General features: G+C 47.8%; 1 protein-coding gene across 1 annotated transcript in view; it reads left to right on the top strand.

Annotated features, from left to right (window-relative positions):
- The window catches only part of Ccz1 (vacuolar fusion protein CCZ1), a 34,689-nt gene that overhangs the window by 11,368 nt on the left and 8,608 nt on the right, over positions 1 to 14,713 (top strand). The window contains exons 7-11 of the mRNA XM_077696256.1: positions 654 to 698; positions 6,899 to 7,036; positions 10,539 to 10,681; positions 11,865 to 11,976; positions 13,864 to 14,019. Coding sequence (XP_077552382.1) covers positions 654 to 698; positions 6,899 to 7,036; positions 10,539 to 10,681; positions 11,865 to 11,976; positions 13,864 to 14,019 — 594 coding nt within the window. The remainder of the gene's footprint in view (positions 1 to 653; positions 699 to 6,898; positions 7,037 to 10,538; positions 10,682 to 11,864; positions 11,977 to 13,863; positions 14,020 to 14,713) is intronic.

Genomic DNA, 14,713 nt, shown 5'->3' with positions numbered 1-14,713 from the left:
CATACTTGAACAAACGGTTTGTATAGTCGTAACTGTTTGAAACTCCTGAACCGCTGGCACTTGACGTACATCTCCCCATTATTTGGTGCAAAGAAAACTGCAGGTGCATTTGAAGCAAAATCTGTGTAATTAACCGGCAGCCCCGCATCTATTTAGTTAGCAACCCTCATTAGGTTGGTTTTTATGGAAGTGAGAGAAAAGGTGGCCGCAGGAGTCAAAAAAAAACAACAAATTGTTCAAAACTGCGCAGTAAGGCGAGATGAAAGCAAGCACAAGAACAGAGCTCTGGCTTATGCTGTTCCAGGCAGAGGGTGCGCTAGCACTGTGAAGGCGGGAAATTCGAATTGCATTGGACGAAAGCTCTGTTCAGTTCATTAAGAGAGGTGGGAGACAGGGAGGGGAAGGGAGTTAGGGGTGGCAGAAATGAGCAAATAATGGTGCCACAGCCCCTCTGGCAGATAATTCACTGCTCTGGACTTCCGGCCACTTTCACGTTCAGTGGAACTGCTTTAATTTTTTTTGGTACTGGGTTGCATCACCGGCAGATGTCCAGGCCGCAAACCTCGATCTTCTTCTCTCCCTTTTCTAAACCATACCTGAAGTGAAGGGAAGTGGTGGTTGTGTGGGTCCTAATATGAGACCGAACTTTTCAGGGAGATCCGGTCTTCGGTGTTCTTGTGCAACGACCAACTTGTCTGGTGAGTTTGACCACTTATGTGTGGTCTGCTGTCTTTGTTAGGATGCGTTGGGAGCTAGTTTGACTTCTTAGTTACACTTCCTTCTTTCTTTATGATATTGCAAAATGAACAAGAGAAGGAAAAAATCCCTTGCCATTCCCACTAACGTGAAACCTGGGGAGGGGCGAAGCCTGCAGTGTATAAGTCTATTCTTGGCGCCTTAGTGTTTTTGCCAACGGAGATGAACCCGTTGGGGGGTAGATGTGTACAGCTTTGCTGTAAAAGTCTCGTGTCTTTGAAGCACGAAGCTCTCTAACGAGAGGTGTAAATGAGTGAATGTCCCGGTGTATTTTTAGTAGGCGCTCCAGCATGAAGCGTAAACGAGTGTCCCAGTGTCTTTTTAGTGCACGTTACGTTCTAACGAGAGATGTAAACAAGTTTTCCGGTGTTGTAGTACCGTCACTACATGAGACGAATGACGATTACGATAATGACGGCGACAACATGAGACGCCAACAGCCCCAACCCCAAAGGGGCTTCGCCCCTAAAACCTTTGAAACTAAAGACACTTGTGTTTAACTTAAGTCACTGAATCTTTTAACTCATATTGGAAAGGAATCTTGATCTGACGGGGTTGTCACTAGCCTATTGCATCCTGTGTGCTTCTCATGCTGAACAGATGCTGAAGCCTAAAAAAGATTTTTTTTTTCCGGTGTAAAATACAGTGAAACCATAGTAATACAACTTCCAATTAAGGGACCACGCGAAAGCATCGTGTGATCAGAATACGGGTGAATGCCACGCCAGTAGATGGTCTCATGCGACAGGTGAACTAAGAACTTATTTAAACTAACGTATTTTCCGGTCTATAAGTCGCACTTTTGTATAAGTCGGACCCCCCTCAAAACAGCAGTTTTTCCGAGAAAGAAAAACCGTATATAAGTTGCATCGGTTTATCAGACCCACCGGTGTACAAAATGCACTTGTTAAGCAGGTAATCTCTTAGAGCAGGGGTCTCAAACACGCGGCCCGCGGGCCGCATGCGGCCCGCGGACCCTTCTATTGCGGCCCGCGGCCCTCTCATGAGTGTCTTGGTTTATTTTTGTTTTTTAAGCGAATGAGTGAGCAGTGCGCGCCCTGCTTGTGTAGCCAAGGACACAGGTGGCCAGAGACTGCTCGAAAACGTGTGGATATCGTCTTTCACGGCTTCTTGTTACCAGAGCGGACACCCCTCTTTTCCGAAGGCGTTAAGTCGGGTGCACAATGGTCACAAGCAACTGCGACTTGTGGATCGAGCACTCTGCAGTGCGCACAGGGCTGGGCGAGCGCAGGCCGCGGAGAAACTGCCCACGGCGTTTTACGACTCTGCGAACGGGGCTGGCTGCACGTCACTAATGAGAAAACGGCGGCTTGTCCGGAGTTTTCCAGGCTTCTTCGAAAGCGCGACGGTTTCCGGGCGTTGTATGGTGTTTGTGGATATTTGCTTTCCTGTTCGTCTTTGTGTAAAATGCTTTTACTGCGCTGCAGCTGTGGAGAAAAGGACGCTGCCGCACGTCGGACTCTAGGTTCGGGCTCTAAAATGCACCCACGTGCGTTTAGGGGCGTGTCGCAGCGTTATTTATGGCCTGGGAGAGAGTGACAGGAAAAGATTGCACATTGCCCTTCGAAACTGTGCACTTCCAGACATCAAACGCCACATATCTGTTCGCGTGCGCTAAATTGAGACGCCAAACCAAGCGCCTATCCTCCGACTCGCAAGCTGTTGACAGCACTGTGGATGGTAGCGGCGCCCCAAGTCAATCATGATAGAGCGCACTACATAATTGTGCTCCTACGTGCCTGTCGCCTCCGTAAATTTGACAGGTGTCTTTTTGACCTTTTGGACGATCTGCAAACGAAGTTTTCTGCTGTGGAAGTCTAGGGAGCCACAATGTCGTTGTCCAAGCAGTCTGCAAAACGCAAAGTGGAAGACGAGAAGAGATGCTTTCAGGAGCGACGGGAACTTTCTTATTTCTTCACAGAATCAAGAGACAAGGTGTTGTGCTTGTCTGCCACTAGCCTGTGGCTGTGCCGAAGGAGTACAATGTTTGACGCCACTTCATGTCTTGCCATCACGAGAAGTATGGTGCTCTTACTGGCAACGTTCGCGAGCACACCGTGACTCAACTGAAGGCGGCGTTGGGAAAGCAGCAAAACCTGTTCAAAAAGTCGGCTAAAGCAAGCGACGAAACGGTAAGGGCAAGCTTCGTAATTTCTGAGCTTATTGCCAAATCTTCCAAGCCCTTCACTGAAGGCCTGTTCGTTAAGCAGTGCCTGCTCGGAGTTGCTGATGCTACCTGTCCCAGCATGAAAAAGACATTCGAGAAAATAAGCCTCTCTCCAAACACAGTCGCCGAGAGAATTAACGAGATCAGTGGAGACATTGAAAAAGGATTAATCAACCGATGCCACGAGTTTGAAGCATTCTCTATTGCAGTTGACGAAAGCACTGACATTACTGACAAGGCACAATGTGCTATCTTTGTAAGGGGTGTAGACAAAAACCTGAACGTCACTGAGGAACTCTTGGACTTAATCCCAATGAAAAGCACGACCACAGGGGCGGATATTCTTTCTGTTCTTGAAAAAGTGGCCGAACACGCTGGACTGCCGTGGGAAAAGTTGGTTTGTTTGGCTACAGACGGTGCGCCATCAATGGTGGGATGCAAGAGCGGGCTTGTTGGTCGATTGCGGACGAAACTCGCTGCACTCGGAATCGTCAATCAATTTGCTGCGGTTCACTGCATTTTGCACCAAGAATCACTCTGCGCCAAGTCTCTGCAAATGAAGAGCGTAATGGAAATCGTGCTCAGCGCAGTGAACTTCATCCGTTCAAGAGCTCTTAACCACCGCCAATTTGTATCTCTTTTAGAAGCGGTTGGCAGCGAATATGGTGAAATTTTGTACCATACAGAGGTGCGATGGCTGAGTCGTGGAAGAGTGCTGAAACGATTTTTTGATCTCCGAGAGGAAATAGGCGCCTTCATGAAGAGCAAGAACAGGGCCATTGTTGAGCTGTCAGACGAAAAGTGGCTTCACTCCCTTGCGTTCCTCAGTGATATCACTGATCATTTGAGCTGCCTCAACGTTAAACTTCAGGGAAAAAACAAACTGATCACGAAAATGCATGACGACATTCAAGCCTTTCAATCCAAATTGCAGCTTTGGGAGAGACAGATGAGAATTCAGAAGTTTGATCATTTTCTAACCCTGAAGTCGCTGGAGAACGTGGATAAACAATCCTGTGATAACTTCGCTGACCTCCTCCATGATCTTCAAAGAGAATTCGAAGGATGCTTCCAAGACATCACCAGCCTCGCCGATGAATTCCGGATTTTTTCGTTGCCGTTTTCGGTGCCGGTGGATGACGCAGCGCCCGAGTTACAGATGAAACTTCTTGAGCTGCAAGCTAATACTCCGTTGAAGCAGACATTTCAGGACGTGGCTGTACCAGACTTCTACAAGTTTCTTGACGATGCAATTTTCCCGGCGCTTCGTCAACAGGCTGCAAGGATCACTGCCATGTTTGGAAGCACCTACTTGTGCGAACATCTGTTTTCCTTGCTGAAGGTGAACAAGTCAGCTCTCCGGTCGAGGATGACTGATGAGCACCTGCGATCGACCATGAGGGTCGTTTCCGCGCAAGAAGTTCATGCGGACATTTCTTCTCTAGTCGCAGCCAAGCGTTGCCAGGCATCAAGCCAGCATGTTTAGAACAATAACAGCTACATCGAGGTTCTCAAGGAATAAAGTTTTGTGACTTTCATAAATGAAACTGGCAATATTTTCTCTTCAATTACTATCAATAACGTTTATTATAGTACGATACGGTGACGCAGCTGCCCTGAATCCTATTTTTGTGAGGCACCCAATACAGTCACCACATGTTGAAGCATAATCGTGGAACAAATATTTGATATTTCAGAATAGGCATCCACATTTTAGTCATTCTGGAGATTGGTATCGATACGTTTTGCGAATCCTGACGCCCAGTTCCATGCTGGAAAGGCAGCGTTATCTGACATTTTGTTAATCATCCCCTCCCCTCCCCCCCCCCCCCCCCCCACCCGGCCCTTGCGGGACTAAACTCCGTGACTGCGGCCCGCTCACTGATGTGAGTTTGAGACCCCTGTCTTAGAGGATCAGTTCGTTAGAAAGTTCGGCGAAAGTGCATGGTTGTGGCAGCTGCGGCCTCTCAACGCATCCCCCGGTAAGCAGTGCTAGACATGTGCATATACCGTCCAAAGTCTGGACAACAAACTTGACAAAAATGATTTATTGGTACACACAGATGGCATGTACTTACAGACGGCGTTTAGGCAAAACCATCGAAGGCTTCTTCTTCCGTCTTGCTAACAAAATTCATTCATTTAGATCATAGAGCTGTGTCTCTTAACGTGCACTGACATCATGCAGCACACAGGCACGTTTTTGAGCGTGGACCACGTACCAAATTTATTCTATACATAAGTCACATCTGTGGATAAGACGCACCAACAAAAATTTCAGAAAAAAACTGCGACTTATAAACCGGAAAATACAGTACTATATTTAGCGCGTTTTCGCATAATTTGTGAGAACCTTACTGAAATCTCAAGTTTCTAAAAGAAAACGGCTATTTTGTGCCCCCCCTCTTCCACCTCAGTGTCTGCGCTATCCCATCGCCATGTGCCTCGCGCACACGGGGTAAGCTGGTAAAGCTGACGTGGCCGAGCAAATTGAGAGGAGAAAAGGCAGTGGCGTAGAGTGTGGCGATGGAAGGGGAAGTGAAACGAAGGGTAGTACGAGGCGGCGATGGAAGAACAGGCAGCAAAGAAAGGAACGAAGCCACAACATTCGTCGGCTTCATGGGAGCTTCAAATGGGTGGTCCGTTGGCCACATGGACTTTGAGTTCTCGCGATTGGCGCGTTGGCACTCTGCTGCTGCGCGGGACCGTCGAAGGTTAGAGCATTCAGACAAAACACAGGTTTGGTTCATTCGAAAGATTGCCTCATTATAATCCTTGTGACACCATTCTTAATGTAATTTTCACTCAATAAGTTATATAATTATAAAAAAAGGGAAAGAACATGCAACCCACTAGCTCATTTCCCACAACAGAACCTGTGATGTCATACGTGCCAGCTCTGCAGTTGAATGAGGCCGGCAAAAGCAAACGCAAATTAGGCAGGGCTTATAAGCTTGCTGAACGAGCTATTTGCGCTTAAATGTAATGCATATTCATTTTACAGGAGTAAGAATAATAGTGTAATCAATGAAAGTTTGGAAAATACACGTAAACATATAAGCACCGATGCGCACTGCTGTTGGTACTGGGCACACTATGCTTGTTTTAGATGAACAGCAGTCCACCACTTTGCAGTGGTCTTACACAGCACTGGCCAATTGGCGTTGTCTTACACAGCACTGGCCAATTGGCGTAAGCGACATCTTACATGAGCCTGTTTGTCCAGCATACCCTATGTTTCACGAAACGATTATCTTCTTCCTGAACAAAAACAAGCCAGGTGCGAATACGGTCAAACACAAAGCAACGGCAGAAAACGGCCCACCATGGTATGGTGGCGCCATCTAGGTTGACTAATGGTAAACAAGTCTCTGCATCACACCAAGTTTTTAGCTTGAAGACCCGTTCTTGTGACGTTATTGCAGACGTCGTTAAAACATATGATTTGGTGGAATAATCAAAATTTCAACTTAAACTGATTGATTTTGCAGTTACTAAAGCATCATTTGCTGCTGGATAAATGCTGGGCCACTATAAAAGATGAAATCTTTTTAATAAAACGAACTTGTATTTTGTCTGCATGGCCCCTTTAAGCTTCCCGCCCGCCAGTACCTGCCTGCTTGCTTGAGTCTCGTCAGCAAGTGGCTGTGCATGCCACGGTCTGTTTAGCTTTTCACATCAAGCAGCGCCAAACGGTCCCCCTTATTAAGAAATGAGAATGTTTGAAAAATGAGAATGTGTCCCCTGCTGTTTCCTTTGTTGCCAGGGGCCATAAAGAGGCATGTTGCCAGCTAGGCGATGTGAAAGAAGAATGCTTCTAGCTCCTAATGCGGCTTCCCTGACAGCACACGACAGATTTGCCTCTAGCTTACATTAGCACGAAACTCTGTGGTGGTCCTCACTTACATAGATCGACTGTTGTTGTTCCCCCCCCCCCCCTGTGGTCCGTTGCAGGAGTGGCCTGGAGCAGTGCGACATGCAGGTGTTGTACCAGCACCTGGTGCACGACGTGCTCCAGAGCACCGTGGAGAGCGAGCTCCTGCCGGGCTTCAGCTTCTCGCGGCCCGCTACCAGTGCCACCACCCACTGCAGGTGACCGCCAGTGTTGGTGCATTGCAATGATTGAAGATGGTAGTCCTTCCTTCACTGCGAGCGGTATCTGGGACGCTGCTCTTAAAACAGCTTCCTTTTATTGTTAAGTAAACTCTGTAAAAAGTCGTCAGTCTTGGTGCTTTTTCCCCACTGATTTCAAATGGGCCATTATTTTTTGAGTAAGTCAATTAGTTACGAGATAATTAGAGAATTACGCCCTTTTGGAGGAGCAATGGACAAAACAGTGTTGGTTATAAAACTGTAATGTTTACATTTTCCAATACTATGAACCCTGGTGAATGTAATAATGGAAGAAGTTTGTTGGTGCACCGCTTGGAACTAATTTTACAGCCCATTAAACTTTGCTGGCACCAGTAGCAAAGGACCATTTCGAATGCCCATTTCAAACACCAAAGTTTAATGAGCTGTAAAATTAGTTCCAAGCGGTGCATTAAGAAACTGATTTTCTTATTGTACTAGAAAATAAAAAAAAACTAGAAATCTATTGCGGATGGCCCAACAACCCTTGCACCCATATCGCACGCGTGCCGCATGGTCACTAATTCTGAGAGAGTACAGCGCACGGAGCGCCCAAGCCCCCCAGCAACGAAGGGTTGGCATGGTCGCGCCGTACTCTTCAGTATACTGTCGTCGAGAGCTTGTGAGTGAAAATAGGGGCTACTAAAAAGATTCGGCAGATGGCACGAACAGTCCTGGTGAGCCAGCTTTGCGCTATGGAACGAATTTTTTAACGCACAATGGAGAGTGTACTGGTACGTCAACGACAGTGGAGGGCAAATGCAAAAACATACCGGTACGTCAGTGACAGCGAAAAGGCTAAGAACTAAAAAAATTCAAGCCTGGTTCATTAAATAGACTGCTTTGTCCCAGCAGCGATGGCAGTGATGGGGTCACAAACTTCAAACAAATAACAGAAGTATCGGCGAAAACAGTGAAGCAGTGACCACTCACGAGCCACTTTTTGGGGATGTTTAGATGACGTCACCAAATCTGTTTGTGCGACTGGCAGTTGCTCACCAAATTCACTATCAAGAAACATCGCTGCATTGTAAGGCCCCTGGTTCTGTTTGGTTGTATCTAGGCTTGTGCGAATAGTGATATTTTAGTTCGAAGCGAATTCGAAGCGAATAGTCCTAGTGGTCGAATACTTTCGAAGCGAATTCGAATAGCTGTCAGGTGTCACTGAGACATTCCGGTAAAAACGTTCTACAGTAAAATCTCGATGATACGAATATCGCGGGACCGCGAAAAATATTCGTATCATCCGAAATTCGTATGAACCAACACAGACCAAGAAATTGAGCACTTAAAAAAGTTTTCGTTTAATTGTTTTGTTACTTTCGCATGGAGAAATCCGTGACGTTTTTCTGCTTGTTCTTAACCTCCATGTCGCCGAGCGGTAATTTCTGGACTTTCGTCTATTCACTCGCGGTGCCCAAGCTCACTACAGGAGCGTTTTTGCACGCGATTCATGCGCGTCGGCGTTGCGCGCGCGATTTTAACGCCCGCCTCGGCGCTTCCGCGCTCGCGGTCGCCTGTGCCTGTCAGAAAATGACGCGCGTGGCAGTGGGAGGAGCCTGGCGCCAATGGGAAGGCGTGCACCTCAGGGCGGCAGTTTCGAAGCGCTCGAGACAGCTGGCTGGCTCCACAGGAGACGTTTAGGCTTAGCACCTCGGCAGCTTTCACTCGCGGCGCGGATGATTTTTTATAGCACCATTTTCGCCCACATTGTTAGCTTGTTTACCGCACAAGAAACTTCGTGTGTGCTTTGAGCGGTATCTTAAGTAGAGGTTAGAAGCGGTGGCTCGAGCGCCCCGCACCACTTCGCTACCGAAGGTGCCGCCTGGTTGCCGCGGCCGGCCGGCAACGTGCAGGTGGTTTCGCGGCGGCGTCAGCGCGCCTGTGGAGTCCGCGGCGCGTTTTCGCGAACAGAAAACAACAGCTCGGCCGTTCCTGGAGAAAGAGCCCGTACGTCACCGTCTCTCGCTCGTTCGTCAGTCGGGCGCCTCGCTGGCTCGTTTGTATCATCCGCCGGGCCGCGCAGGCCCGTTCGCGAGAGCCGAAATTTTTCCCATTGTTGCAGTGGGAACAATTTCATTGTTTGAAACAAGGAAACAGGAGTCTCGACTACCCTGCCGAACATGCGCGAAGGCTGTGACGAAGCGACAACGCTTTGAATGTGGCTTAGCCAGTCCGAGGTGACTTTTTGCTAGTTCCTCTTTGATTTACGCGCTCCAAGTCACAGCGGAAGTCACAGCGGCGCGGGGCAAGCAAAACACTCCTCCTTCTCTCACTGTTTTTCCCACTCTACCTCTTCCCGGCGCAACTTTAGGCGCGCATGCGCGACAGCGGGGTAACGGTCGCCGCAGCTGCCAGAGCAACAGCGGCGCCGGTGCGCGAGAGAAGCCGCGGGGCTCGTGTGCGAGTCGTAGCATAGCGGAAATATCGTGACAGCGTTCTGAAGACCACAGAAGAGCGGTTATATGCCCCATGCACAGGGAGGAAGCGCAGCAAGAAGTGATTTTGCTTCGTGTTAGCAAAAGGTGAGACACTTGTTCGTAAAGCGTGAATTTAATCTGAACGATAGCGCCGGTGTCGTGAGCTGTACAACTACTTGTACCGTGTTCGATGTCAACTTATGCTATGCCGTGTCGAACATCAGTGCTTATCACGGCACGTTGCGTTTGTGCTCGGTCGTATTTTCGTAACATGAATAAAGTGTTGAAGTGCGATTTCTGCTGCCGTCTTACTGTCCCAGCTGCGTACGTACGCCTGCATGGAGGCGCGCCGGTCTCGGCGAGGCCTAGCAGGCGGCGCAGGGCATCGCCTCCTTAAAGTTAAAGGAGGCGATGCGCAGGGCTAGCGGGGCCGGCAGCGGAGCGGCGGGAAGAAGCGGGGGGAGGAAAGCATCAGCCTTCCCTCCTCCCCCCCATTTTTCGCCTCCTCGCTGTGTTGCCATGACAATTAGTACGCCTCCAAGCTCAAGATGGCGGTGACGTTGCTATGGCAATTACAACTCACTTTTGCCCGCCCAGGCTCGCCAGGGGAGGATTTGGCGCTACGACCACAATTAGGCGGGACGCTGGGTTGAAGGGTAACTTAGCTTGTCTTGGCTCCACATGTAGTCAAGATGTAGGACTGATGTCGATGGCACTGCGGCTTGCCTAACGAAACCGAAACTTGAACGAAGTTTTGATATTCGTTCATCCCGAATACTTCGAAATATCGGAAATTTTAAAGTCGAGTCGAAGCGAATTCGAATACTGTAATATTCGTTCGAATATTCGAAGTGCCCGAATATTCGCACAAGCCTAGTTGTATCCCCTGATTGCTTGACGTGGAGGCAACACACTTATAACTGTGCTTTCACTGCTCGCCCATATGAGTGAGAGGGTTACGCGCTGATGAAAAGGCATGAGGGGGATGAATCATCGGGTGTGGCCCCTTGCGGAAGCGGCTGTGGTGCCCTTGGCGAATGCAGGTTCCTCTACGGCGCGGTGGACGAGGAGGAGACCCTGTCGCGGACCCCACGGATCTACGTGTCGGACGCCCTGGGAAAGCGGGAGCAGTGCCACCTGCTCATCTTCCGAGCGTACAGCGCCACCCTCTGCCTGCTCGTCAATGGTACCGCTGGCTCTCTTTGGAATGAATTATCTCTTCTTTAACGAATTACTCGTTATAATAAATTATCCCATATAACCTACCGTAGGGGCTCAGTGGCTAAGGTGCTGTGCTGCTGACCCCAAGGATGCGAGTTCAGTCCTGGCCACGGTGGCCGCTTTTGTAATGGAGGTGAAAAGAAAAAAATTCCCATGCGTCAAGATTTCGACGCACATTAAAGGTTTTCAGTCGGTCAAAACTAACCTGGGGCCATCTAACAAAGAAAATCAGCAATGTCTTGCTAATCGAACAGCCTCAAGGGATAAACTAAAAAGAATGAAGGAAAATGTGCTCTGTGGATTGAAAAGGGCATTAATGAGAAGCTAGGTAAATGTAGAACAAAGGCAAAATGTAAGGATAAGTGGCACCAAATTCACCAGAAGCCAAACTTGTAGAAACTCATGCAAGTTAGTGTGTTTGGTTTGAACCCATAGTTTTGTATGAATATACAGGGTGTTTCACATAACTTTAGCCACAGTTTAAAAATGTGTCGATGCACTTTAAGACGGCACAACCAAATGCACGATGCTCACTTTTGTGTGTAGCTTGTCACGTTATTTTTTGTGTTTTGTTTAAGTAGATAATTAGTAAATTTTACTTGGCCAACTTTGGAACCCAAAAGCTAGGCAAAAAAATCCCAATAAGAAAGTTCCAGGACGGTATTCAAGACGTCAGAATAAACAGTTTCTGCCCTTCTGTTCATTAAGTAGTATTAGTGTTTTTCAGCTTCTTGAAGATGCCCGCGAAATACAAAAAAAACACCATGTGACATGGCGGCTTGCGCGTGTTTGCAGTGCTCCCAAATGTTCCGCGCACCAAGTACCATAGGCAGCAGCAAGCAAGCGAGCAAGGAGCAGCAAGTTCCGCACTTCTTGCTTTGATCAAGTCTCCTTGGAATTTTTTTTTGGCATCTTTTTCGTTTTTGTAAACGTGGGGTAAAAGGTTTGGCACGGTGCGATACTCTGGGCCTCCTCGATTATCAGTCCCGGATCGTCCGCGGACTGCCTGAGACACGATTCGGCGCTTGATTTTCTAATAAATTTCTGTGGAACTTACGGTCCGAATGCAGTCCTCTGACTTCTCGCGGGCTGTCCAAGACTGCTAAATTGAGAATGCCCTCTGTGCCTGTCTCTTTTCCCCTCGACAGCTACCCACAAGTTGTCGGTGGCCTTCCTGAAGAGCCTGGACAGCTACCTCGCCACGGAGTTCACGGCGCTTGCCAACGAGATTGGCAAGCAGTGCACCAAGCTGTCCAGCCTGTGAGTGACACCTTCGGGTTTCTCTTCTTGCATTTCATACAGTCTCGTAGCATTACCTGAAAAGGGGCCATGCAGACAAAATGCAAGTTTGTTTTATTCGAAAGATTTCGTGTTTTGTAGTGCCCCCAGCACTTGTCCGGCAGCAAACGATGTGTTATTCACTGAGAAGTTAATCAGTTTAAGTTAAAATTTGGATTCTTCCGCCAAATCTTGTGTTTTAACGACGTCGGCAATGGCATCCATCACAACAATAGGTCGTCAAGGTAAACCTAGTGTGCTGCGGAGCCTTGTTTAGCGTCAGTCGTTCTATATGAGGCCACCATACCATAGCGGGGTGTTTTCTGCCTTTGCTTTGTTTTTGACTGTATTTGCACCTGAGTTGTTTTTGTTCAGGTAGACAATAATCGTTTCATGAAACAGGGTGTTTTCTCGACTAAGAGGGTCACGTAAGACACCGTCACTGGCGCCGATTGGCCAGTGTCGTCTGAGACAACTCCAAAGCGGCGGACTGCTGTGTAGCTAAAACAAGCATAGTGCGAGCAGTACCAACAGCAGTACGCATTGGTACTTCTATGCTTACGTGTGCTTTCGTAACTTGCACTGTTTACCCCAGAATTATTACTGCTATAAAAAGAATGTGCCCTAAATTTAAGCGCAAATAGCTTGTTCGGCAAGCTTATAAGTGCTGCCTGATTTGCATTTGCTTTTACCGGCCACAGCAAATCGCACAGCTGGCACACATGACATCATAGGTTCTGTTGCGGGAAATAAGCCAGTGGGTCGCATGGCCGTTGCCTTTTTTCCTAATTACACAGCTTATTTGAGCGAAGTTTACATTAAAAGTGGCGTCAGTGTAATTCTAACGAGGCAATCTTTCAAATGAACCAAACTTGTGCTTTGTCTGCAGAGCCCCTTTAAAGTAGTATGTTACAAATTCATTTACAGAGGTATTGACACCAATTTTGGAGGTTAAAGTTTAATGCAGTTTGCTTCCTTTCCTCACCAGAACACCCTGGCTCAAATATGAACGGCCTGTGTGGCACGGAACTTATTTTAATTTGGTCTTATTTATCGAGCCGACAGAATGGCTTTGGAAGCGTAACGCGCAGATGAACATCAGCGTGTCATCACTCCATGGTAAAGAAAAGAAGGTGATGTAGCCAGGTATTCGTGTTGCTGATGTTTGGTAGAAACTCTGCGCCAATAGGGCAGGCATGGGCGCAATGAAGTCGTTTAGGCCATGCCAAGTGCGCATAATGAGGAAAACTGAAGAGAGCGCGGTTGGTTTTTCCGCGTCTTCCTCAGCAATTTGCGTGCTCACCGCTTCACATGGACATTTAATATTTGGCTCAGGTATTCCTGACAGTGTAATCTCAACGCCGCGCAGGTTTACTTGCACTGCTCAAAGAGTGTTGCAGGGTCCGTTTAAAGTGATGAAAACAGTCTTTTTTAACGGTGATGAAGCCTGTTTTAAATTGAGTTGTACCAACCCAAGAGACCAGGTAGCCCTTGCAAGAGTAAGTTCGACATGATGCTTCTTCTAGAGAGTTCTTGCAGCGAGCGGCAAAGGTGTGAAATTTTTGCAACTTGAAGCCTGCAGTTTCAAAGCTGAGAATTCATAATGGCCGTGAAGGTGAATTGGTACATCAGGGTTTCGTTTTTGTGTCTGCTTGTAGTGTCGCACATGGCTGTTGCGCTTAGGTGTGCTTTGCAAGATTCAGCGCTTGAAATAAATGGTAAAAAATGTTGAAAAAGAAAATGAAATTCATTACTGTCCTTTACCAGTTCTCATTCACAATCCTTAGCTGCATCTGCTGAGTTTCTACACGGATAGGAAAATAGGGCATTCCTTCTGAGTCCACCCGCTACTACCCCCCCTGGTTGCAGGTCCTCCTCCCCAGCGGACAGCCAGAGCAAGTACATCTACTTCAACCGCATGAACCTGGCCCAGAAGTCCACCGTGCACTCGGAGCGCCGGAGCGGCATCGTGGTTCCGCCGGAACTGGTCCGATTCCTGGCCGACATCAACGAGGACCTCCAGCAGTGGGTGTTCTTGTCGTAATCGCTGTGCAGTGAAACCTCGTTACAAGAGACACTCAAGGAAGCCAAAAAACGCGTCTCTTGTAACCAAGGTCTCTTGTATGTAATGTCACTAACATGGCGAACATAGGGAAACCAACCAAACCACTTTCATTCTAATGTCTCTTGTAACCAAGTGTCTCTTCTAACAGTGTCTCGTGTAATGAGGTTTTACTGTATTTAGCAAGGGTGACTAGAATGACATGAGCCATTTGCATCTTGCATTGCACTGTCATGGATATAGGAGCAAGGGAGAACTGCCTCAAGGTTTCGAAAATGAATTACAGCCCTTCTATCGAAGAGGTACGGGTGAGAGCACAGGACATGCAGCTTGGGTGCGTTGAAGGGGCTATGGAGACAAAATACAACCTGGTTCACTTTGAAAGAGTTAGCCTGTGGTAAACCACTCAGATCCATTCCTGCCATGTGAGGCGTTATCTTTGACTGAAAGAACGCAAGAAATTTAGAAAAACATTCAAATTTCACGCCACCGTGAGGCAACGTAGCAGGAGTGACACAATAGAGGCTAGCATTAAGCGCAGTTATCTGTGTGTTGATGGCACATTAGCATCCAAGTTAGCATTCAAGGCCCCCTAGTGAGGAAACGGAACTACGTGCTTCACTGGAGTCATTCAGGCATATTTTGTGGTAGTGGTTG

This window comes from Haemaphysalis longicornis, unplaced genomic scaffold, assembly GCF_048455015.1.
Source record: "Haemaphysalis longicornis isolate Haplotype H1 unplaced genomic scaffold, Haemaphysalis longicornis Haplotype H1 scaffold_19, whole genome shotgun sequence".
NCBI classification, from domain to species: Eukaryota; Metazoa; Arthropoda; class Arachnida; order Ixodida; family Ixodidae; genus Haemaphysalis; species Haemaphysalis longicornis.
The sequence above is the reverse complement of the archived record's forward strand: the minus strand, read 5'-3'. Positions and strand labels throughout refer to the sequence as shown.